Raw genomic sequence first — 25,739 nt, forward strand, 5'->3', positions numbered from 1 at the left:
TATAGTAAAATGTATGTTCTAGCTGTGCTTTAGCTATACATCTAAATGTTAAAGATTCTCTTTTGTTTATTTTTTCAGGAGTAAAATAAATGAACTTACAATGGAAATTAACAAGCTGCAGGAAGAAGTAGAAATGTACAAGCAAGAAAAATCTGTCTATTTGTCCTATGAAAAACGGTGAGATGTATTGCAGCTAATGCAGTGCTAACTTCCTTAGTCACAGGACTATTTTCAAGTATTGGGTAGGCTTCAGGGAGTCAGTGAATATTTTTTTTTTCATTACTTTGTTTTTACAAGTACAAATCTTACCATTTTAAGTCTGACTTTTTGTTTTGTATTTAGGGCGGAGGCTTTAGCTGGTGAAATCAAAGATTTTCAAGGTCAACTAGCAGACTACAACATGGTATGCTGCTGTCAAATTTTGATACTGAATGTTTTCCCTTCCATTTATTCTCTCACTTACTTTGTACTCCTTTTGCTTTATTCGGGATCTTTTTTCTTGGCATTTATCTGTAAAAGTGTACTGGTTAATACTGCCCTTATTCAGTTATTGGAAAGGAAAGAGATGGAAACAGAGGAAAGCAAAAAGAAGTGTACTGTACATTAGGAGAAGTGGCGGCATATGGATTTAAGAAATCAGTGCTGTGTAATATTTCTGTGCTTAGAACAGCTGCATATAATGATGATTACTTCTGAAAATCACATGTAATCTATGCAGATTCCCAAATCATGTTTTTATAATTTGCAATAACTGAAACTTGCTGTGATTTCATGAAACCTTTGTCTGATCTATTTTTTTTTTTATTTTAAAGAAAAGGAGACCAGTATAACAGGTTAGAATTCTGTCTTGTTTTAGGTTGTGGATATACTTAACACCAGTACAGATATGACAGAAGTGATCCGTGATTACAATATGGTAAGAATTAGGATATTTGCTGTGCTTTAATAGTGAAACGGTTTGTTACATTCTTGGTGCTTTGAATGTCTGACATATCTAAAAAAAGTGGGGCATTGACTTGAAACTAAGCCATTTTTTTCGAGTTACGTTATTCATAATGTTGGCAATATGTTAGCAGTAAGACACTTGCCTGAAGTGTTCCATTAGTAGCCCCATGATAGTTTGCTGTGATTGAGATTTGAGAAGGGTGTTATCCCAACCCAAATTATGTGTGTTAAAAAGATCTTCTTTATTTTTTGGGAGCAGAGAACACTAGGAGAGGCAAATCTAAGTAGACTACACTGCCTTGTGAAGCTGTCTGGTCTTCTGGACATTAAGTTCTCCTTTGTCTTCAGCCTTTTAAATGTCTCCAGTGTAAAAAATATTAAATAGGTCTCTGACATAGCCACCACAAAATCAAAGAGTTTTGTTCTTCCTTTGCTTTTCTTCTTTGTTTTCTAACACAGATGGCGTATTCCTCTAAGTGTTGAGGCATGAACTGCATTATGCATATTTTATTTTTATGATTAATTTGTCCATAAACAAAAGAAACTAGTTTCAGTAAAGGTTGTTTTGGTAACTTGAAAAAGTACCTCAATTTTTCTTTGTCGAAACAATCTCTTTTTTTCCTGCATTTGACTGAGGACAATTTGATTGATACAATGTCTGTGTCAGAAAGAGAAGAATGCTTTTCATCCTGTCTGTAGGTTTAAACAGTACTTTACTAAACTTTTCAGGAATAGATCCCATAGTGATAATAGTCAAAGCTAGTCAGTTTCTCTGAAAGTATTTAAAAGACACGTACAGGTTGCATTTAGTGATATTGTTTAATGGTGGACTCAGCAGTGCAGAATTAAGGGTTGGACTTGATGATCTTAGAGGTCTTTGCCTATCAAAATGTTTCCATGATTTATTACGAGTTTGATTGTATTTCAGTTTTGTTTTTTTTTTAGTTGAAGGTTCAGAATGACCGAGATGCTCAGCATATGGATAAAATTTTCACAGAAAGACAAGCGTAAGTACATTAAGTATATGTTTTTCAACTTGAAATAACTCATCTTAGGAAAATGGAGGTGTTATCAGTTACCCTAACAGTGCAATGCATATCACAAGTGATACCTGAGCAATTTCAAGATGGTAAGTTAGTGCCAGGTTGCAGCTGGCATTCCTAGTGTTAAACTCTAGTAACTGCTCTGAAGATAATTACCATGTCATCCAGGAAGAGTTAGGTGGCAATGGAACCTCCTGTCTTTTGGCAGTCTGCTGTCGAGTTTTGGGAGGTTTGTTGTGGTGTAGCAGAGTGAAGAAGGCAAGCATAAGTGGGAGCTAGACCTTTGCCTGTCAAGTAAGGTAGGGTTGTGTAGAGGGAAAGGTGAGGACTGTGAGATTCTTGCAGTAAGAATTCGTAAGCCGTGAGAATTCTTGTGTAGTGATAGGCTGAGAGGGTGCATTCCTGAGGTATGTAATTTAGGCACAAGAGGGATGCAGGGGAAAGATACATGTTTCTGCTTGTTGCCAGTGACAGCAATCTCAACGAGATTTTATGTATCAATAAGCACTGTGAAGCAACCATTTTACCCATTAATAATGTCACATTTGAATAATACTGCAGTTTTCAACAGCTCAAAAATATATTTATTCTACCCTGAATGCATTTTAAAGTGCTAAGAAAATATGAAGAGAAAATACTTGGTTCAGTAGCATTGCAGTAATGATAATTTATTGTTGCGCTTTACATACACGTTTTTGTGAATACAGCAGTTGGTCTTTTTTGCTCTGCTAATTTGGTTAAAAAGAGTGCCCTAATACGCCATTCTCTGATTGTGTGTTTTGCCTGATAGGCTGTAGAACTGTTACACCATTGATTTGGAGCCAGTCCCCAGACTGGCTGTGGTCTGCTTCAATGTTTTAGAGAAATTATTTTTCTCTTCTAGACCTCTTCTCAATGAAAACATTAGTGATTATGCAACTATGCAACTTCACCTGTGACTTGGTAAAGACTTTTTCACGTTAAACAATATACAGTAAGCACCCCAACATAAGTAGCCAAATAGATTCTTATAAAAAGTAGATCATGAGTATTTTTTGCATGTTCTGAAGTATTTGTTGTGCCAGTAATGCATGCACATGACCCCATTTTTAGACTACATGATTGATGCGGTAAAATCTTGTTATGGATTTGGCAAGATGCAAGGAGATGGACTGCGTAACTTCATTCTGTATTGTATGTGAGCAGTGTAAAGTGGAAGTACAAGAGTACTACGTTTTTGAAATAGTCCAATGTCCATTGTTAAAGATGTTAACGCTCCTCACTTACATAAGTATCTATGTATTTATCCTCAATAAATCCATCTTCATCATCTCCACATGCATTAACTTTCTCAAATATTACAATGGGTTCTTCACTGCTTGTACCCAATACTGAAGGAGAAGAACTCATGTCAGCTGAGAACTCCTGTTCAAACATCTCTGAGTCATTTTCTTCCAGACGACGGTGACGGTAGCTGATTAAGTACTGATACCATGCTGGGCATTTTACAGCAGTAAAAATCAGGAGTGTAGTGCCTAGGACAAACCCTAGGACACCCGCTAGGAAGGTCCAACTTTTGCCAACAAGTGGTAACTCTTTAAAACAAACAGGAAAAGAAAGAGAGTAATCTTCATGAGGAATACTAGCAAGGACTCTAGTCTGAGCTTTTTCATAGTTAAATTGAGAACTCACAGAGCAAAGATTGATAGGGGAATTAATGAATGTCTTCAGAGCTTTAGTAGAATGTTATTGCTGTTGTTATTGTTAGGGAGTCAGTAACATCACAGAGATTAACAATGTATGTGCATCTCATATTTCCTAGCAATATAAAACTACTTTGCATATTTATAAAAAATAATTGTTTGAAAGTCTATTTCAAAGGTTAAGTTCTAGGGACATATAAAAGATAAAATAAATAAATAAATATAAAATACTTTTTTTCCCAAAAGTTAAATTCCAGGATTAGGCTTTGGAAAAAATAATCTGTAATTGGCTTCAAATTCTATTTCCCAGCCTTGACTTTTTATATGGTGGTGATGTTTGAACCCTAAAACATCATGTCTTTTGTTTGGCATATCCTTTCAATTGTGTTTTTTATATTAAAATTTTCAGTAAGCTGTAGTTGCCAATAGTCTTTATTTAGAAGCTGTTTTTGAGTGCTGGCCGCAGCTTTAAATTAGTGTATGGGGTGGTACATGTCACAGTGGTGGCTTATAATTTGTGTATACATCTATAGATATGTTTTCTGCTTTAGCCAGGAGAAAGAAGTAAAGCATTTCATAATGAAAGAGTTAACTTGCTTGTAAGCTTAACATTGAAAGGTGAAGAAAGGTGAGGAGACTGTGAACGAAATTTCCAAAGAATGTGCAATGGGTGCCTCCATGTCCTTTATACTGAGCACAGTTAAGACAGGAGTAAAATCTGTAGGTTCACACTATCACATTTTAGGAAGACAACTACATTCTAGAAAGCAGTTAGTTTGGAAAAAGCAAATTTTTTTTGAAAGTTGCCTCCCTAGTTCTGTTAGGCAGCGATCTAGACAGTGGTTTGAATTTTAGGGCTTTGAAATTTCATCTCTTTTTTTTTTTTTTTTGTATCATTTAGGAATTGTGTGTTTTTTCTTTGTAAGTATTGAACACTTAGTAGAGCTTATCATTCACCATAATGTGTGTGACTGTCTACCAGAACCTGGAAAAATGCTTGTTCTGTAGCCCTGGCTTTTGTGGAAGAGTCAGAGTGTACTAGGAATGCAAAATGTATAACGTAATGGAACAACAAATCAAACAGCTCATAAGCAGTAAAGTGAGATATTTGTGTATTACCTGCACGAGTTCCATTGTTTCCAGTGATGTTGTTTGGAGTCAGGGCTGTTATTAGGGCACTACTTCTAAGATTAACAGCAGGAGTGGAAGTTACAGTGTTTTCTAAAGAAGTCTTTCCAATTTTGCAGTCAGCTGGTTGGATAGCTGCTGTCTTGATCGAGATTTCCGTGGTTGGGAATGTACATGTAGTGCTGCTTTCATTTTCTGTGAATGTGAGCAGTGAGAAGGCTGTGAGATAGTGTTAATTTTTTGGCACTCTAATCTAAAAAAAGCTCATGGATAGTTATTGTATTACTGCATAATATGGATGAGTTGATGGTGGATTTTATCCACATAAGAAAAAAATGCATGGTAAAGCTATTTGATGCAAACAAATATGGAATGCTCTCTTACCAAAACTTACCCAATGTCACATTGGAGGTATTTAGCCATATCTGTAAGTCAAGGAGATCGCAGGAACAGATCCATGGGTTTCCAGCTAAAACAATTGTAATCAATTGAAAAGATGATTTTACATGAAAATATTTCAGAAAGTTACACTGTAGATTTAAAACTGTCAGGCTTTCGAGAGAAGTAAATGCATCTGAATCCAGTTGAGCAATCATGTTATATGATAGATTCAGGACTGAGAGTTGATTTAATCCTGCAAATGCTGCTTTATGAACTATGCTAATACAGTTGTTGCTAATATCCAGAGTTACGAGTTTTTCCAGATTGTAGAAGCTGTAATTGTACAGTACAGTAATGTTGTTTCCATTCAGGTGAAGTTCAGTGAGGTTAATAAAATGTCCAAGAATCTCTTTGTCTTGGTCTTTTAAAGTGATTTTATTGTTTTGGAGGCTTAATTTAGTAACGTTTTCAAAAAGGTTGTTGGGGATATTAAAGAGGTTCTTTCCAGATTCCTCACAAGTGACCTGTTGAAAAAAAAGAGAATGACAACAATTGAATACTGTAGAAATATCTAGTGATGGAAGTGTCTCAGTGAGGACTGTTGAAGGCAAGAGAAAACTATATTGTCTTTTTTAATGCTGGCACTTTAAAAGTTCTACTGCTCTTCTTTTATTTGTATCTTTCTTAATTAACTCATAGTCTGGTGAGGCAGTGGAATGAATCTTCCTAGTGTCTATGGACCTGATGTTCCAGAGTACCTAGTGCTGAGCTCTGTGCTGAGATGAAGGGTCTTTATGTGATGGTCATTCAAAGTACAATCAGTTTGGCATGCTATTTTGAATTAATATTTGGAATTAATTATTTGTTGGGTTAAAAAATTATTTCTTTCCTACATAATCTGGAGAGAAGATATCATAGAGGAATTTTATTCAAGACTGCAAATTAATTTAAATATGCCTTCTAAAATATATTTATTTTGAAACATTTGTGTTTACTCATAACTTAGAAAAACATCTTTAGAGCAGACCTTCAACAAAACATATTATGTATTTGTTACTGCACTTAAATTCATTTTGGTTTTCTGTGTTGAAGTTTAACATAGCTGCAGTCTTTGCAGATTTGAGTGTTTGCTCTCAATACCTTGAAGCTTTTTTGTTTTCTCAAAAAGAGTACATTTATTTATATATGTAAAAAGGCATTCTTGTTCTCTGTGGAAGAATTTGACTGAGATACAAAGTCATCTCAATTATGTTTCAGTGTTAGTCATGTACTTACAATGACTGCTATCAACAAATTGACAATGCACAGAAAAGCACTTCTTACTTTCATTTTTGTATTTCTTTCTTCAGGACTTTCATGTTTATGAAGCAGCTTTTAAAATGCCTTCTGGTTCAAGTATATCTTTCAAAAATACGGGTAATTCAGATCAATGTAAAACTTACAGTTTGGGAAGTAGTGTTGCAGTCAGCAGTGACTAGATTCAAAAACAGTGTTCCAGCCCAGATCACAAGCCAACAGAGTTTCATGTTTGGAGCCTAGTAAAAAACAACACTTTTGCATACCAAACCCAGCATAACAGTGTCTTCTGTAGTGGTAGCTTAACAAACTAATAGGTGTAGTTATTTCAATGATAGTTTACTAAATTTTGTTCTACATAAATACTTTGCAATGTAATATTAAGTGGAAAAACAGGGGTTATCAGAATTAATAAATCCAACTTTCACTTAATTGAATCAAACCTAAAATCTAGTGTGCAGACGGTATTGGCAAATAGAAAAGGGATTGGTTAGAGAAGTTAATTGACAAAAGTATTGTAAACCTATAAAACAAATAGGCAGGGCTTTAATATCCATGTTAAAGCAGTTAGGGATACTGGAAGACTATGATTGGAGTAAGCTGCAGAAAGTGTTGACTCTTGCATTTTCTCCCTATACGGTTTCTCCTGTTGCCTCTGACAGTCAGAATACTCTATTAGACAATTGTTGGTTTGTCCAGTCAGATTTCTTTTACATTCTTACGTAAGTTACTAAGCAGTTTTTGTTAATTTTTAATTAGAAGATCGATCTTTTGATCTTTTTGTTGTCTATAATATAACCTGTTATATGATGTAAACATGGACTTCTCTGTTATGAAGGTATAGTTGTTGCTCTGATCTTTAGAACTGAGTAAACTTCATGCAATCTCTAGTGATGGAGTTTCTGTACAAATTTAAGCCTTTTTTTAAAGTCAGGAAAGCTCCTACAAATGGTATTCACTGTGACGTTAGCATCTCTCAAAGAAAGGGTCAATCAGTCATTGCCTTTGAATCGGGTACTATTTGCAGTATCTCTTCATTTTGAGCAGAGATGTTAAACCATGTCTGTGAGATGTTAAATCAGTTCCTGTTTATGCCACATTTGAATGAAAATGTTATGTAAAAGCTAACAAACCTTTAATTTTTTTCAGTTTTTGGTAAGCATCTGAAAAGATAGTGGGTTAAATGAATCTTAGTATCTCCTTGCCAGATTTCTATCTTCCAGAGTAAAAGGAACCTAAAAGGTAAAGCATAAGATACTTGTTTAAAGTGAACTTTACAGAGCATTCACTGAATTTAAAAGAAAAGAGTGAGGGAAATTACATAAGGAACTTTACATGAACAATGCTAAATACAGGCAGCCAGTCAGATTTAGAAAACATTCCACCAGTCCTTTGAGTGCCAGGAGACCTTCGCTGATCAGAATGAAATAAAGGAGGTGATGGAACAAACTCATCAAGTCTGTTTGATAGCTTCTATATATTTGCATGTTGGAGGATTAACCTCATTCACCTAACTGAATCAGCCTGTAAATTTCATAACTTCTTGGAAGGGGAAGATAAATGCCACTTACTCTGATCTGATCCATTGTGTATTTCTACTTCTGTCAGAAACTTACATTAATACAAAAAGAGTTCATAAACCTTTTGCCATTTACTCATCACCTATGGCAGGGACAAAGGGTGCTAGCAGCAGCAACCCCAGTGGAATTATGTTCTGTATTAGGTATTGCACTTGTCAGTGGTGGTACTGATGGCCTGCACATTTTTTGTGCCAGTTTGTGTATTGTAAGTGGAAAACATGATGCATGTTGAGAACTCCCAAAATATTTTAACATCTGGATCTTGTAGAATATTTGGACTTTAAAGATGCAGCTTCCTAGGTGTTCAGAAACAGAGCAGGTTTAGAAATACAGATTAATAGTATTGTTGTAATTTGCAGATTACAAGACAAGAACTGTCATAAATAAAATGGGGAAAATATCTTAAATACCGTTTTAAATGTTATTCTATAAGTTAATAACAACCAAGTTGAAACTATAAGTTGTACGTATGTCTAAGTCAAAAACATAGTTCCTAGCTTTTACTTTATTTTCTACTGAAAACATAGGGGGCTTCTTACAAATGGGATTGCGTGCTTTTTGTGTGTATGAACCTGTATAAACAGTGGAAGAACAGGAAAGCATCTGTAGTTTTAGTTTAGTTGTTAGAACCGGACTTTAAGAACTGCTATTTAAAGTGCTTTGGAAAGAAACTCAGCCTGGCAATATATTGGCAATACATTGGTAGTACCTTGACATTTCCTTGTAATTAGAAGTGCTTCCTTAAAAATTCAAAAATTCATCTGAGAAATTTGAAAATTATATCATTTAACAATAATGTAATGATTTTTGTTTTCCTTGGGGGGATAATTCAGTTGATGTAATCAGTCTGGCTTTCAGAGTCTGTTCCCCAGCTTTCTAATGAAGTAGAATTTACATAACAGCTCAGCATGTCCAAGGTTCATAGTAATTCCTGAAGTTTTAATATACCTTGAGATGCATTTGCTTCCAGTCTAGCAACAAAGTTAAACTAATAAATTTTTGCCTGCATTTGAATTAGACATGCCAAGTGTCTTACCTTTCTGTTGCTTCTTAGAGGTAGCATATGTACACATGTGTAGATTTTTCAGTGCACTGACAAGAAATAACATGGTGAAACTGCACTTTGTTTTTCTTCAACCTTTGTACCTGATGAATAACCAGGCGGTGTAAAAAAATAATAAACCTGGAAAATCCTTGGCAAAAGATTGACTAAGTTGAGCAACTTCTTATAATCATCTTGGATTTAATTGGATGAGCAGCCAATAGGAAAGTCTAATTGTAGTGTGCTGAAGTGTCAAGTTCCAGATCCTAGAGGAAGCAGTGAGTTTAAATGCCACACGTAATTTTCAAGCAAGCTGAGTTATAATCAATTAAAGAAATGCTGGAGACAAAAAAATCCTGCGTTTTTTATTTCATCATTCGTCAGATGAAGAACATGTCAGGATATTTGAATACCAAAGTAAAGCCTTCTAGTAGCTGGTTAACTGTGTTAATGGCTGTGTTTTGGAAACATCATCATCAGAGGAGCTTCAGGGTGATACATAAAGCTCATTAGTTACAAAGAATTATGTGCACTGTAAGGACGTCTGCAATAAGGGCTGTATGTCAGGAAGAGGTTCTAAAGACAAATTCATACTCGCTCGGGATTGAGAGAATGTCTATATACAGGCTAAAAAAAGGGATTATATGATATACAAATGCTGTGTCCAATAAATTTTTACTTGCATTAGTGCTTACTCTGTCCAGTGCACACCACTAAACTGCAGAACAGTTAATTTTCTTTCCATCTCCATTCCTCTCAAATATGTGGCTGTAGAAATAATTTTTCTTCAATATGTCTTTGTTGTTATTGGCACTTTGTTTTTGCTTAATATCTCAAAACATTCTACAGTTTTTCCAAGCCTCATCCCTGATGCAGCATCATCCATAGAGTTCAAATTACTTGTGGTAATGAATTCTGTTTCTGTGACAGACATTGCTGGTTTTTTTATTGTCTCTTGAAAAATCACTAAGTTGCAGCCTCCCCTCAGAAGATTTCTACCAGAGAAGATACAGCTAAATCAGACATTTCTAGTCTTAAGGACGTGCTTGATCATCTTGAAGTATTTAGCCAGGAGTCCATATCATGTAAGAAAAGGAGAGTTGCCTCATGTAAAGAGGCTACTCTGTAATGTGTCCACACACACTTTAAATAGATGGGGCTGGAAAGGTAGGTTTCTCCCCTTACCCTGCCATGCACACTTTCAGTCTGAGGCATAGATGAGAGAGATCCCATAGAGCTTGGAGACACCACTGCCCTCAAGTGTAGTATTGCTGTAAATGTTGCTGCAGTCTCTCCAGAAGAACTATATCTAGTGTGGAGATCTCTTCTGCAGATCAGCATCCTTAACATTTTACTGCAATTTCTCTTTCTTCCATGTCTTCAGTTGGGCTTGCTTTGAGTTACCCTCTCACTGCTGAGAGCTTGCATCAGCTTTTATAGGCCAAGATTTAGGCATGAGGAGCATCCAACAAAGAAGTAACGTGAAAGCTCCCTGACAACTCCTAGTTCCATGCCTTTCTTATGGTCTTGGATCAAACTACTCTTGTAGCTAAAAAAATAGCTCCATTCCACTACACAACACCTAATAAAATTATGTAACACCATACATACACCAGTTTAATTACATATCATTAAACTGGTGTACTTGCACTTAGGGCCTCATTCTTTGGACTGGATTTTACACTCAAGAGGGTATTAAAATTAATGCTACGTTACAACCATCCAGTATTTCTTATGCAGTCCCAGTGCACTCTAAATTTGCCATGCTAAGTGAGAGATCATCACTTTGATTTGTTTCATCATCATCAGCTCCAAAGCATCTTTGCACCATGGCCTGGTAATCTGACAGAATTTCTGCATAATAGCCTCAGTTTCCTGGAGATTATAGACCTTTCTTGGAAGCTAGTTGGAAGGGGTTACATTTTTGAAGCTCTTTTGAGAATTCCTTTTAAGTGATTAAAACCGTGGGGAAGGGCTGAGGGAACTGGCATTATTTAATCTCTAGAAGAGAAGGCTTAGTGAGTATTTTATAAAAGTATGTACCAGATGGGCAGGGGTTAAGAAAATGGAGCTTCTCTCAGTGATGCCTAAGGGTAGGACAAAAGACGATGACCACATATTGGAGAGCAGGAAACTCCATTTAAACAGTAGAAAAAACTCTTGTTTCTGTAAGAGGGAACAAACATCAAACCATTGCTTAAACAGGTTGTGGGGTCTCCATCCTTCACGATACTGAAAAAAACCACTGACAGCCTGCTCTAAGTGACTGCTTTGAGTAATGCACAGGTTGGACCAGACAACCTTCGGAAGTCCATTCCGATGTCAACTCTACTCTGCTTCTGCAATATTTTCATTATTCCCTTCCTCTGAGATTATCATTGTGCAGTTCCACTATTTTGCATCATCTCTTAAACCTGAGGGCATTTTTATCTGCAGTCCTTGATCCAGTAGTGCCGATTACACAATTTATAGCTTGTCATCTTGCACCTCAGGAAACGTTAATGAGAAAGAGAAGAAAGAAATCCTGAAGGAAGGTATTCTGCTCATTTTATCATTCTTAACAGCAGAAATTGATCTGGAAGCGAGCAAACTGTTTAAGTAATCTTCCATGAACAATGAAAGGAATTAAGGTGTACTCTTCAGGCTCTCAGTAGGTTTTCTTAATTTCCTTTAACTATATTCTCAAATTGACTCTCCAGCTTTTGGGAACTTCATAGAAATTACTAGATTTATCATGAGAACAGTTCTTTATGCATTCTTTAAATGTGCTAAGACAATTGCTTGTAACTCACTATAGTTGGAATGGTAAAGTTTTTATACTTGCAGCCTATTGATTTCCTAACAAGATTAAAGTCCTGAATCAAGAATGTAAAAAATGCCTAATTTATTAGTTATTGCATGGTTAAAAGACTTCACACTGCTTAGACCTCTGAATTCACTCTCCATTCTAAAGAAATCAACAATTCTTTGCAAAAAGAAAGTAATCTTTTCAGCATCATGATCTGGTACTGCCAAGTCCTGATGTCTATATAATATATTTTCTTAGTGTGCATTCACAAATTGCGTACCAGCTTCTTTATTTCAAACTGCCTGTTATTTCTCCAGAAATTCACTGATAAGGAGCAACTGAGAGGGAGTTCTACAGTTTTGCTAATGTTGAGGCCAATGCAGATAGACATTGGAATGCTGGAAAACACTGTGTGGGTATTGAAAAGGCAGAGAATTCTTCATCTTCTCTGTTTCATAGTGTGAATATTTGTATAGCCAATCCAGCTCCAAGAAGATTAGATACAAGTTGGTAACTCCTTTTTATAGAGTCTGGGCTTTTTATGTTACAGGAGCATTTCAATGAGGCTGAAGAAATACTGGAGTTTGAAATGAGTGCTTACAATAAACATCAACTAGTAAAAGTTACAAAAACATTATATTTTTACAGCACAGAAAAGTTAATTCAAGCTGTAGAAGAAGATATCGAGCATGAAAAGGTTGTAGCAGATGACATAATGAAAGACATGTCACAGGAAAATCAAGCTAAATATATGGAGATGAAAGCTGCTAATGAAAAACTCTCCCAGGTTTGCTTGTTTCATTATACTTACCTAAAACATTTCTTAAAATGGCTTCATGGGGTTTAGATAAAATTTGAGTACTAAAGAGCTTGACAACAGAGTAATACAATAGAAAAGCTTACTGGTATCTTAATCTATTGTAGAAGTGCTTGAAAATAGAGCAATTAACTAAGACCAAAAACTTTGCCATTTTGTGTTTCATACTTTAGGAAGAAATAATGTTCACAATTTTCCATTTGATTTTGGGGCTTGACATGCAGATTTTAAAAGCTACTGCAATACTTAGATATTTCATCATGTGTGAAAATCAAGCAAAAGGGAAAAATAACCCCAGCAATTTTTTTAGTTCATCTGAGTAAAAGGTTTTCTTCTGTACAGAGGTAAATCTGACTAGGTATTCCTATTGTTATTACTGGATGTCTGAAAGTGTCAGAAAAAATGAACTGGGCTTTATAAAATGTTTGTTACTTCACTAATCCTAGTGTTAACGACAGGAGTAACATTTCTAGGCTCTCTGGGATGATCTAGTTCAGCCCATACAGTCTTAAAAGTTTCTCTGTATAGTCTGTACAGGGATGACATCAGTGGTTGTCATTTGTCTTAGGATGAGCTGAATCTATAGTCAGGGTTTACCTGTCTCTTTGTGGAGTATGGAGAAACTGTCATGGCTGGTTCAGATTTTAAAATTTGTCTCTAAACTTCTGAAGTGCGGGTAATAAGTTCTACCCATGGTACTGATTTTAAGAAAAAATTGTAGAACAAGGGCGAACAAGTTTTTGGTAGTAGCCCAACTACAATAACAAGGATAAGAGTAATGGAAAAGTTGGATGCTGAAAGTGTTTATTACACCTGAGTTATATGAAGGAACCGGACACAGTCTTGTCTTTCAAATTTTTGATAGCAGCAATGGAATGGTTTACAGCATTTTATACATGCTAAGATTTAGAGCAAGAAAGTGATTAATCAGGTATTAATTTTCATCTGAATTTTGCATTTTGCTTCCTCTTTAGGAATTGGTCGCTCAACAGCAGGAATTGGATGCACTAAATATAAAGGAAGAGAGTCTAAGAGCTGTATGTATGATAGCAAGTGGCCTCTGTACTAACCTTCCCTGAATTCTAGTGTAAAGAGTAATACAGTAGAAAAAAATACCTATAATTTCCTTAAATTTGCAGATACTGTAGGATCATGCTTTAGTATGGGAAGGCTAATCTGCCTCTCTGGTTTCCACCAATAATTTCTAATCATCTTTGAGTAAAAATGTCTTCTTGAGGAAAATTTTCTCAGTTGTGTTTTTCATGGATGAAACGATCTATGAGCTGAAACATATAGTCAGAAAGTATAATTTTCATATACTACTAGACATTTTTTGGTCCTTTTGAATATTGTACATAGCTTGGAATCCTCTAGACATTGTGAAGTAGGAAATCTACTCAGAAAATTGGCCCAAGGAAGAACTCATAAATCAAAAAGTAGCTGATTGGGATAATCTGTTCCAGAAAATGCAATATTGACAATATGGATTATAAATTTTACTTTTTATACTGTCTCTGTGCTTTTTGTAAGAAATAAGCTTCACTTACAGTGTATTGCAAAGTAAGTGTTGCTTAACTATAGCATAATTACCACAATGCACTTCTCTTGACATCTGAAAATAGCTAGTAGGTGTTTGCTTTTCCCAACAGGAAATTGCACAGTCTGGGGTGAAACAGGAAGCTGTGCAGTTGTATGAAAAGCTCCATGAGCTCAAGGAACGTCGAGATCAAATGATTGCTGAGGATAAGAACATGGAATCTCCACAGGAAGAAAGAGAGAGATTACTAAAGCAGGCAAGAACAGAACATGTTTTTATGTGAAAGATACTCCAAGTCAGTGTTATTAGGGATGATAATATTTGAAAATACTTGAGTTTGAGCCTTGCCTTTATTTGTGCTCTAGGCAGCACAAATAGTCTGATATTAGGAATAGTTAATGAGTTGGAAGGTTGGGATATTTCGGGTTCAGCTAAAACCTGGAGACCTGTTGGAGCAGGTTCAGAGGAGGCCTGTGAAGATAGTCCCATGGCTGGCACAACTCTTTTATGAAGACAGGGTGAGAGAGTTGGAGCTGTTCAGCCTGGAGAAGAGAAAGCTCTGGAGAGAATGTAGAGCAACATCCAATACCAAAAGAGGGCTTACAAAAAAGAGGGCAAGTGACTTTTTTACACAAGAGGAAAATGATAGGACAGAGGGAAACTGTTTTAAACTAAAAGATGAGAGATTTAGATTTGATGTTAGGAAGAAATTCTTTACTGTGAGGGTGGTGAGGCACTGAAACATGGATGCCCCATCCCTGGAAGTGTTCAAGGCCAGTTGGATGTGGCCCTGAGCAACCTCGCCTAGTGAGTGGCATCCCTGCCAGCGGCAGGGCTGATGAGTGGGGGAATGGCGAGCTGGAAACAAATAATCATTAAAGTCCCTTATAACCCCAACCATTTTGTAATTTCATGAAAACAAAATTGGCACAGTCAGCTTTTCAGCTGGTTGACTTGTTCCAAGTCATGAGACATGTTGGGAAAACTGATCTAGTTGAACAGCTCTTGCAACCTAACTCAAGAGAATATCCTTGTAGGGTACTGAGCAGGTATACTAATCCAGGAGCACTTGGGTCTGTTTACAATGGCCTACACTGTAACTATTCCTTTATACTTTATGGATTATTGGTCTGAATGACTAATGGTAAGTGGTTTTGATTTTTAAAAGTATGATTTTTAAACATTTGGAAGACATAACACTTAAATCATATCACTTCTTGTTAGACAATGTCACAGCAAATTTGTGATTTCAAACGCAAGGTTTCTTGTCCCTTTATTTTGAATTTGGATTTTTTTTTTTTTTATTTTCCTTTTTTCATTTGTAGATTTAATTTCATATGTTGAAGTTGTTAAATTTTTTATAGGTTAAAGATGATAGCCAGAAAATTGCAAGCATGGACAGACAGTGAGTAACTCCATTATATTGTTGCTGTAAATTACATGTGCACCTAAAAGACACATAGTTGTGTTCCATCATGTATTTATATAGACTTTCAGAACATCACCACATTTTCAAACCTATACTAGTGTTGCACAGAAAATGCAATATGTTCTTCTGTTCCAGGTAAACAAGTTATATAGTGATAGGACATTTAAATCTGCATAATAGGATACTTCCATCCCTTATAAACACACCTTGAGAATATAAATTGGTAATAGCACTGACACAGATTTGTTCAAGGCTGAAGAAGACATTGATTTGTAAGAGCTGCTCCTCAGGGATAGCTGGGAAATTTAACCTGTATTGCACTGCAATCACATTTTGAAGTTTGTTTATGTGTTCTTAAAACCTGTGAGTTACAAAGTTGTCAACAGAAAGTTCCATTCTAAAGAGTAGAAGAGCATTGCTTCTTGGTTTTTTGTCTATTGGGCCTTCGAGAAGATTTGCCAGAAGGTCAAATGCATTTTATAATAAATAGTAGTGTATTGAGGGGTAGATAAAGCAGTACAGTATTTTTGAATTTTGATCCTTTTGATTTCTCTTTCTTTAGAAAAAATTGAGAGAATTCATGAAATCTCCTGGGAATAATTTTAAATTCTTTTAATCAATATTCCCAACTATAATTATTGGTTAATTTTTAATGCATTTGAATTGGATAATAGGTTGCTTAACAGAATTTTTAATAGATACAGTTACAAAGAATTATATTTGAGATTTTACATAGGAATGTGTTAAGGGTATTTTATTTCACACTTTGATAGATTATGTAGCAGAGTGTTTTATTTGGAAATTTCTTAGTGGATTTTTAGTGAACACATAAGTAATTTTTAGGGAGTATGGTTATTTGTTGCAATTTAACAGTTCCGTTGTACCTCTGCAAAGCTGACTAGCAACCAGCAGAGGGACTAGTTTAGTATGTTAAGAATTACTGATGACCCAACAAAAATTGTTTTTGAATTGGAAGGAGCCACAGTACTTCTGTTTAATAGACAGAGGGTCTAAAGATGATTTACACACATCTTTTAAAATAACAAGAATCATCTTGATATTCTTCTGGTTTTAATAAATTCCAATTTTATGGTTTTATTCTTGACTTCTCTCTGCAGTTTTGTCTAAAATAAAGTATTTTACAACACAGTTTTAACCTTGAATTCATTATCTATTTGTCAGGCTGGCAGAAGTAAAAGAAAAAACAGACCATTTTAAAAAGGTCATTCAACGACTTGATATGGATCTGGAGAATCATCGAGGTAATACGACTAGAGTTGTAGCAGACTATACAGAGCTGCGTCTCTTTGTTGTGTACCTATACCTATACCTGAGTTTTATACCTATTAGTTGTTTAAAACTTTTAGGCTTATGCAAATGTAAAGTACTCATAAGCATCAGAAGTTTGGTGTCTACAGGTACAGCCTTTTCAGACATAAGAAATGGCGAATACACACCTTTAGTGCAACATTCAACAAGTTCATATTGAAAACTACCATGGGAAATAATAGTACAGCTGTCTGGTTTTCCATCCAATTTTATTTTTAGTATTACTTGAGGAATAGAAGTTTATCTTACTGGAAGCACTGCAGATGAAGCTCGTATTTAGAAATGCTTTTATTCATTTTACCTTTTACATGGACTGTTACACTATCAGTGAATGTGGAATTGAGAATGTTTAATAAGAATGTGTAAAGCAGACAGAATGCAGTATTATTTTTATCTTTGAAATTTCTTGGGTTGATCCTTAAAAGAAGAGTTTGTAAGCTGCCCAATAACAGCCTTAGCTTAAACTGACCTCCAGCAAACTGGAGTGCTGCTAATGTTTGGGCTAGGTTAGGTTGGAATTTGTCCCAGAACTTGAAGTTATGGTTCTGGAGGAATTAACTTTAGTTTGGGCATAGGCCCTTAATAACTGTAAAAGGTTCTCTATAAAATGAAGATTCATCCAATTGAAAACCTTTTTTTGATTGTAAGAAATCTTGTTGAGATAGGAATTACATAAATACGTACCTGCATTCTGAAAGTATTTATAACAAGGTGTTTAATTTCTACAGGACTGATAAATTGATGTCCTTCTTACTTTATGCCTTTTCTTGGGCAATCATTGTAAAATCTAGCTGTAACTTTCTTCCAGGTGAATAAATATCTATAATTCTGCCTCTAAACAATAGTTTCATGCAGCTGTTTATCATCTTTTGCATGACAAACTATTTCATATATCTACACATACTTCATTATTTTTGTGCAAGTAGTTTATTAAGACTGCTTTATTAGCTTTTGTATTTCCAGATAATATCATTGCAAACTTTATTGTTCCTGAATTTTTTCTTTTTGTTTGGCTTGCAATCGTGTTTTATTTTAACTTTGGAGAAACGCAGAAGGTAAGGAGTTGCTTTTCACATTTTATAGTTCACACAGTCGTTTGTTGCTGGACTGTGTCTTTCACTGTTTTAGAAAAAGGAAGTCTGTTGAAGTAGAGAGTTTGAAGTGTATGTAGGAGAAAGCACAGGCTCTCTTTCAGCATATCAGGAGCAGTTAGAGTATTCAGAATCAAGTTACCTTGTGGTATAATGTCGAGGTTGGTGTAACACAGGGGGAATAAAGAAGACATAAAAAAAGAAATTACGAAAAAAGAATAAAGAGTAGCTTTAAGACACAGAAATGTAAACTCCCAATGCTGCCTTCTCTATGAATGAATGGAGAATCACCGAGGGCCATTCATACTTCTTAATGCTCTGAATCAGCATCTTGGTGTGTCCTTGAAATTCCTGTGGGTTTCTCCCTCCCCAGTCACTTTACTTCTGGATCATTATTGAAACATTATTACGTAATATTCCCAAAACTAAAGTTTTTATGTAATTATAAGGTGAAATAGCCAGTAGAAAAAAGAAAAACAGAGAAAATAAATTTTAACTAGGGATTTTTTAGTGTTTCAGGATAAATATTTCAGTGTTCGAAACATTTTTGAGCAGGAAAACATTAAACAGACTATATTAAAATAACTGGTTTTAGTTTTCGCCTGAGAAAATCTAAATAAGTGAAAAAATTAACCCATTTGTTACATGTTCCAAATAATAGCAGTTAATTTTAATGTCAAAGTCAACATTAACTCATAGTGGAACAGACTTAACCCTTCATAAATTGTGGCAGAGGTTAAGATATTGTTGTATTAATGGCATATTTACTGTAAAGATATTTCAAAGTTGTGGTCTTCAAATTTCTTTTTCTTTATATACTTGACATATCATGTAACTCTTCGCACTAGTACTAGAATTTTTAAGAGTAGAACAGACTGAGTTATTAACTGTTGGAGCCTTACCTTGCAAAATGAAAGGGAGAGTCCAGCAAGGAACAAAGCCACAGCTGCAAGGAAGCTGAAGTAGAATCAAAGTCCCTTAGGGCCCCTCAGGTGCTCTTACTGTTTGTATATACTAGATAAAAAGGAAAGCATGGGGGTATACAAGTAACAAGATCTGGAGAAATCTGCTTGTTCAGTTATATCTGTGTATATTTGATTCTTTTACTTTGTATTCCTTAAAAGTACAAGATTATGATAAAAAAGACTCAGTTAAAAATTTGGTTGTTTGAAACAAAATTTTTTCTAGGAGATGAATTGTCTTGTTTTCTTGTGACAAAGATATCAGGTGTTGTGCTTTACCAATACATATAAATTATGAGCTATTTGTAATCAGTAGTTGAACTTAAAGACAGAGTGAATATGTATGTTATTCCTTACTTCCAATACCACTGTATCAAAGGTGTATGGAAATGTTATTTCAGACTTAATTTTAGAAAGCTTTTTGTGCATTTCATTTTCCTAGACCATTGCTTGTACAGTTTTCCTGTTTGTTTCCCTGAGATTATCACAGTTTCTTGCAGGCTGCATATCCTTATGAAAGTCCATTCTAATAGGTGAAAGGGCAGTTGAAATGGCTGATATATTAAACAGGGCTGCAGAAAGTTTTAACTAATCATGGTGCCATAATACACTGAAGCATTTGTTCTCTGTTATTTAAATTCACTTGACTTCAGAAAAGCCTTATGAACTTCCTTTGTCCAAACCAAATGTTTATCAGAAGTTACAACCCCTAAAAGATTGTAAAAATTGCATTGAGGCTGATTTATTAAGCTGTCTTTTTTTTTTTTTTTAATATAAAGTATGTACAATATAGTTGAACTGACTAAATTAAATGAAATAGGCTGAGTCCTGTAGTTCTGAGGCATGTAGAAATTTTATTTTTAAAACAGGTATTTTGCCTACCTAAAGGAATCCAGGCCTGCGACAGTATAAAGTTAAATCAATGTTACATCTCTTGTAGGAGAAGAAAATTGGAAATACAAGGAACTGAAGAAGAGGGAAGAAAGCATGGACAGTAAGTTGTCTAATATTATTTAATTAGGCCTAATTTCTTTGGCCTAATTAACATTAACAAATTAATTAACAAAACATTTAGGTTTTGTTACATTACTGAAACACAGTTAATTTATAGATTCAAAGACCTGATGTGCTGTTCTTTGCATAAAGTTCTGTAGACGAGATAATTGATAACTTACAGGACTGTCACAAATATTTGGAGTGTCTTTCAAGGCTTTTCATCAACCATTAAAGGTCTTAAAACCACAATTTTATTTTATGAAAACAAGGCTGAAATTAAGTGATTAAATTATTAAAAGCAGAACTTCAAAATGATGACTGTAGATATCTTTTAATTCTTTAAAATTAAGGCTTCTCATACATATTTACTCAAGATGAAGGCTGCTAAAACTTTGTTAAAAGGTTTAATGTAGAGATTTTAGTAGCAACTAACAGAGGATGGAAATAACTGGGTTTAAGTATACCTTATTCCTAGTGTACTGTAGGAAACAGCTTACAAAAAATTGGTCTGTTACTCAGCAAAAGGGAAAATGGTCAGGTAACATGCCATGGAGCTTCAAGGGATATAATACCTTTTTTTTTAAATGTTTTCTAAAAGATAGTCTATGTAACTTGGAGCTAGCATGATACTGAAAGAAAGGTTTCAACTGATAATAAGAGAAGATGAATAAGACCAAACTTAGCTAGTTCCTGTGTTTTGAAGTTACCAGATTTCCTGAGAAGCAAAAATGCAAAAGCTCACTTGATCTGGATTTTCAGTATTAATACAGATGGAGTCAGCACAGCCTCACTTTTTGGGTTTTGGTTCTGCTTCTCTTCTTCATCAACAGTTATTGATACAGTTGCAGACGAGTTGGAGGTTTGGGGGACCAGAGAAATTTGGGGGAACATGCAGGAGTCTTAAGGATGGGAAAAGAGCAAATGCAGTGCCTGTGTAGAAGAAGAGGGCACAGGGAAATACAGACCAGTCATATTAATATCAGTTTCCAGAAGTAAGTTGGAAAACCTAAGCAAGTAAACGATTCGTAAATGTTGCAGGAACAGGAGTATGAGTAACATTGATTTGTCAAGTACAAACATATTTTTTTCTTTTTTGAAAGAAAAATACTGCAGAGTAAGGAAGGTGTAGCAGATGATGTATACTTTAACTTCAGTACATCTTCTGCTTCTCTTGCTTTTGGAAGCAAGCTAGGCAAATATTGTGCACTATTAACCTATATTGTGCATTCAGTTAAAAAATTATTAATTGTGAAAGATTTAATGCCAGAATGAGAGTGTGTATGGCTTAGAGTTTTTCAGTGTGTCCGATGCTCAGGTTACTTTAAGTATTTATAAGTTTTCTTATATTTATAAGTTTTCTTAATTGGATGACAGGAGAGAGCATCTTATAGAACAGTTTCACAGTAGATGCTCCATGAGAAAAACTGAAATAATGTTGGAGGACAGGATTAGAATTTAGTATACTTCTATTATGTTAGCAATTCATTAGAAAAAGCTTGAAACTGACTTAGTGTAGGTTTCTACACTTGTACAAAGTAATCAACAGCAAAAATGCAGAGTAGGGAGCAGTTCAACTCTGTGGTGTGGCTCAGAGTTAGAGTGAGAAAGAGAGAAAGACAAAGTGAACATGCCTGATCAGTATCAGACTAACATGGGAAATACCACAATAGTAGGTATACATAGGAGTGTAATTTGTCAGACATGTGAAGTAATCTTTTTCCCTGTGCGTTGAATAATTCAGATGGAATACTATCTCTAGTTCTGCACATAAAGAAAGGCACTGTCAGTCCTGAAGAAAACTGATTGGAGGATGCAGAAAACAAGACCTGCAAGGAAATATGAAAGAATGAGTCTTTTGTTTTAGAAAATTTGTGACAGTTGTCAAACACGTGAAAAGGCTGTTTCAAATAATAAGCAAATAATGTATCTCTATATAGATGTGGAGGATAGAAAAGGAGTAATATACCATTAGCTGCATAAAGATTTCAGGTAGGACATTAGTAAAGACTTCCTAACAATGGAACTTACCAAGCATTGAAGTAGGTTGTCCAGATTGTGGAATATCTATCAGGAGCTGTGTGTGAGAAGAGTACAGATAAGTATCTGAATTACTGACATACAGCTGGTTTTATCCTGGGGGAGGTGAATTAATTAGATGAGCTCCTGCAGTCTCTTACATTCAAGAGTTTTTATGAATCTGTGAAATACATAATCCTCAGATGAATCAAGGCCAGCCAGAGAAGTGTGATGAAAAAGTTGGTTGCCAAAAAGCAACGCGATTAGATGTAAATATGGACCTTGCTTCATGTTTCTAAATAAATTCAAAGGTTTGAAACAAAAAATGCTTAAAAAGTCCAGAATGCTGAAGAAGAAAAACACTAGTCAAATCACATAGCTGCTGTTCTGAGGTCTTAATTTCACTGTTGCAGGTTCAGTTCTATAGAATTACGTACATATCTGTGGATGTAATATATGTTAGTTTTATTGTTTCATATTTATAAACGTGTGAAAATGCTTTTCTATGATTGTTGAATCCTTCTTGCCCAAACAAGGACTTCTCCAGCTTTTCATTCAGCTAGAAAGTGTGCAAACTGTTAGGGTTCCGAGTGCTCCTTTGTGTATAAGCCATGTTTCACGAGGAGAAATGATCTTTTGGGAAAGAAATGATTGTTATTTAGAGCTCTGTGTGGCATTTTGCTGGACTTCTAACTTTCGTGTGATGTGTCCAGCAGTTTTTTCTCAATATCTCCGTCACCAGAAATACAATGTGGTGGTATGCCTAGAATACAGAGTGCCTACCACCACTGCAACTGTGATGTCAGATTCAGTTGGACAATTACTACAATGAACATAAATTAGACATGTAGCTAAGGGACATCACTCAGAAGAGAAGAGGTGATACCAGGTCTCAAGTCCTTAGCAGTGTTTGGCATTCAGTCCAGGCCATTAGAGGTAGTAGAGTTACTTGTTTCCTTTGTTTAGTAGCCCATGTTGATAGCTTTCAGTAAAATAAAGACCAACAACTGCTGGGACAAGCATTTCTTGGGTGGCAACCCTCACCTAAACATTGTACAGGAAGGTGGTGGCCTCATGTCCAATGTGTCTCACTGGAAGGATTCTTCTCCTTTTCATTCCAACCCATAAGCTGACAAATTTCAAGGTCTCTACCTCCTGGCTTTTAAATAAAAAATTAAGTAACCTATCTGAAACTGTACAGCTTAGCAATTTAATTCAAAGTTTTGACTAGAAACAACGTTGTTTCAACATGCAAGTAAGGCCTTCTTTTTGTATTTGTTGATCTTTAGGTTTTCTTGAGACTTTTGAAGATGTGAAGAATCAGGAGCTTGAACGAAAGGCCCAAATAGAAGCCAACATTGTTGCACTCCTGGAGCAGTCGAGCAGGGTAAGCATTTCTGTCCTTCTTTGACAAGCTAGGAGTTTAGATGCACGGAGCAGGAGAGTAGCTGCATAAAGAAGGATGATAGGGTTTATATATTTATATTATGTATTATATATGACATATATGATATATGATGTATTATATTTGTATTTTATATATTTATATTTATAATAGTCTCTTAAGAGGATTAAACATTAAACCGTGCACAGCTGTAGTTAAAAAAAATGGTTTAATTTCTTTTTTTTTCTGAGTGAAGAGTTTTGAATGGTATGTAATATTGTGACCAGAACAAAGAAATAATTGCATAATTTCTATAACTCTTCATCTCTGCTATAACTCACATTAATAATGATTAGCTTGTCCAAATACTGTAAATAAAATGACTGTGATATTTTGTTTATCCAAAGTTTGCAAATCTCAGTTCATGAATGTTATGTCACTAGTGTTGCTTAATTAAAAATATTTCAATTGTCCCTCCAATCTGCTAAAAGTATGTCTGAAATACCCTGCTGTGTTATATTTAATGTAAATACTATAAAAGAACAATGGAACAGTTCAGAAACTGTTCCCATTTGCAGTCTGCCATTGTTTTCACTTTCAAGACTTCTTTTCTTTTAATGTTTTTAGCTCCCATGGATCTTTTTATGTTACAGAAAACTTTCATCTGAGTAATATAAGATTATTTTAATTGTCTACTAACTCTTTCAGTATAGTATAATATACCATGAGGTATATTTTAGTCACTGTCATTTACTTCACAACAGACCTATATTGCAGCACAGTTTATACTTGCTGCATTTTTATTTCATCTGTGCTGGCCTGTCAGTACATCTTTTATTGGAAGCTGGCAGAATAAAAGTCATTCACATTTAAATCACTTCAGACTATTTTCAGTATTCTAAGTCTTTCTTTTTCTAAGTAGTAGAAAAAGCAAATAACAGACGATGTCATGGGACAGGAAAGTTTCTTGCTTGTCCAGTTACCATTTGATGTTTCAAAAATACAGCATGTTTTTGTTATTGGTAACACACAGAATCTGAATCATATGAAACAAATCTCATCTGTTACCAATCAAGACCTGAAGATTATGCAGGAAGACCTCACTTTTAAGTCAAATGAAATGCAGAAATCACAGAGCACTGCTAAGAATCTGATTACAGGTAAGATCAGCAATGAATTTTTCAATTAATTCCTTAAAATAATAAAGACTACTTGCATTGTTACACTGATAACATGTAGAAGATTTCCAAATACTAGATAACAACAAGTGATCTACAAATATTAAAATACAGTGGCAAGTTCGCAAATTGAAGTGCTTGTGGGTAACGTTATTTATTTTCCTCAATTTATTCATTATCTGTTATCTATTATATAGTGTATATTATATGTATAATAAGTATGCATACTTCTATATACTTATCTTACTATTATCACAAAATTATCATCTTCCTTGCACAGATACATATTAAACAAGTGTATTTTAATGCAGGGGTTGAATTGAGCTAGAATTTGGTTTTACTAATACTCACCTCAAAATAAGATCTTTCATGATCTTGAAAGAATATTTAATAAACTGAAGTAGAGCCTTCGACAGTTAGCTAACCATGTGTTATTTCTAAATGTAGTCCTTAGTATCACTTACTTATGGTTTATGCTTTTCCAAAGGGATATATATCACGGGCAATTAACTGACAATAACAGTGAATAGCTCTCAGACCCCAAGGCTTTGGTTCTGCAAAGTGAATACTATAGTCAAATAGTTAACATTAATGTAAGCATCTTCAGGATGCTCTCTGTAATTTCAAAAAGCAGACAGTAGTTTTCTTTCATTCCCATAATAAGTATCTATTTAGTTCTTTATTTGCACTGTTTATAGTAGAATTGTCCTCACAATTCTATGTCTTTGCCAATATCATTATTGCTTCAGCAAAGCTTTCCTTGTTTGCTTGGCTGAAAGGAAGGGGCAGGAATTAAGAGCTATAAATCATTTTATTGGAAGGCTATTATGTGCTGTACTTCATCGTAATTTTCAAAATAGGAGCCGGTATTGTGACTTCAAAGTCACAAATAAGTTGTTTGGCTCAAAAGGTTAGAGAAATTGATTTTCTGTTGTGTGTTTGAACACTTAGTGTTTGCTTGTCTGAAAATACGCTTTTTGCAGTTGTAGAGTGGTTTAAATTTCTGGGCCATATATTAAAAGTTGAAATATGACTTTCTGTTCTTTCATATAAGCATCTTTTCTGGCTATTTTGCAATATAAGGATGTTTTGGAAGCACATAGTGCTATGGAGGC

The 25,739-nt window shown here is 34.9% G+C and overlaps 2 protein-coding genes across 3 annotated transcripts in view; one reads left to right on the forward strand and one right to left on the reverse strand.

Annotated features, from left to right (window-relative positions):
* IFT74 (intraflagellar transport 74) overlaps window positions 1–25,739 on the forward strand; it is a 36,726-nt gene that overhangs the window by 1,662 nt on the left and 9,325 nt on the right. Inside the window, exons 2-13 of the mRNA XM_085043441.1 lie at window positions 79–177; window positions 343–403; window positions 857–916; window positions 1,891–1,952; window positions 12,534–12,672; window positions 13,677–13,739; window positions 14,352–14,495; window positions 15,604–15,644; window positions 16,851–16,930; window positions 19,991–20,044; window positions 23,352–23,449; window positions 24,480–24,606. Coding sequence (XP_084899567.1) covers window positions 79–177; window positions 343–403; window positions 857–916; window positions 1,891–1,952; window positions 12,534–12,672; window positions 13,677–13,739; window positions 14,352–14,495; window positions 15,604–15,644; window positions 16,851–16,930; window positions 19,991–20,044; window positions 23,352–23,449; window positions 24,480–24,606 — 1,028 coding nt within the window. The remainder of the gene's footprint in view (window positions 1–78; window positions 178–342; window positions 404–856; window positions 917–1,890; window positions 1,953–12,533; window positions 12,673–13,676; window positions 13,740–14,351; window positions 14,496–15,603; window positions 15,645–16,850; window positions 16,931–19,990; window positions 20,045–23,351; window positions 23,450–24,479; window positions 24,607–25,739) is intronic.
* On the reverse strand, window positions 2,641–9,203 carry LRRC19 (leucine rich repeat containing 19). 2 transcript variants are annotated; one of them, XM_085042854.1, is made up of 5 exons: window positions 9,092–9,203; window positions 6,622–6,714; window positions 5,193–5,703; window positions 4,790–4,993; window positions 2,641–3,562 (listed from the first exon to the last, which is right to left on the reverse strand). In XM_085042854.1, the coding sequence occupies exons 1-5, from the start codon at window positions 9,116–9,118 to the stop codon at window positions 3,237–3,239; spliced, it is 1,161 nt and encodes a 386-aa protein (XP_084898980.1). In that variant the 5' UTR covers window positions 9,119–9,203; the 3' UTR covers window positions 2,641–3,236. The 2 variants fall into 2 exon arrangements, with proteins under 2 accessions (XP_084898980.1, XP_084898981.1); XM_085042855.1 differs by lacking the exon at window positions 6,622–6,714 and having other exon boundaries at window positions 9,092–9,186.

The sequence above is a fragment of the Lichenostomus cassidix genome, chromosome Z (genome assembly GCF_008360975.1).
Source record: "Lichenostomus cassidix isolate B80296 chromosome Z, HeHo_3.0, whole genome shotgun sequence".
Classification (NCBI taxonomy): domain Eukaryota; kingdom Metazoa; phylum Chordata; class Aves; order Passeriformes; family Meliphagidae; genus Lichenostomus; species Lichenostomus cassidix.

Coding starts and splice junctions, on each gene's coding strand:
- LRRC19 (XM_085042854.1), bottom strand. CDS start 9,118: ATGCTACCTCTAAGAAGCAACAGAAAG. Junction 6,715..9,091: donor CTCTAAGAAGCAACAGAAAG/GTAAGACACTTG, acceptor GTTTTTTACTAG/GCTCCAAACATGAAACTCTG. Junction 3,563..4,789: donor AAACAATGGAACTCGTGCAG/GTAATACACAAA, acceptor TTTGTTTTAAAG/AGTTACCACTTGTTGGCAAA.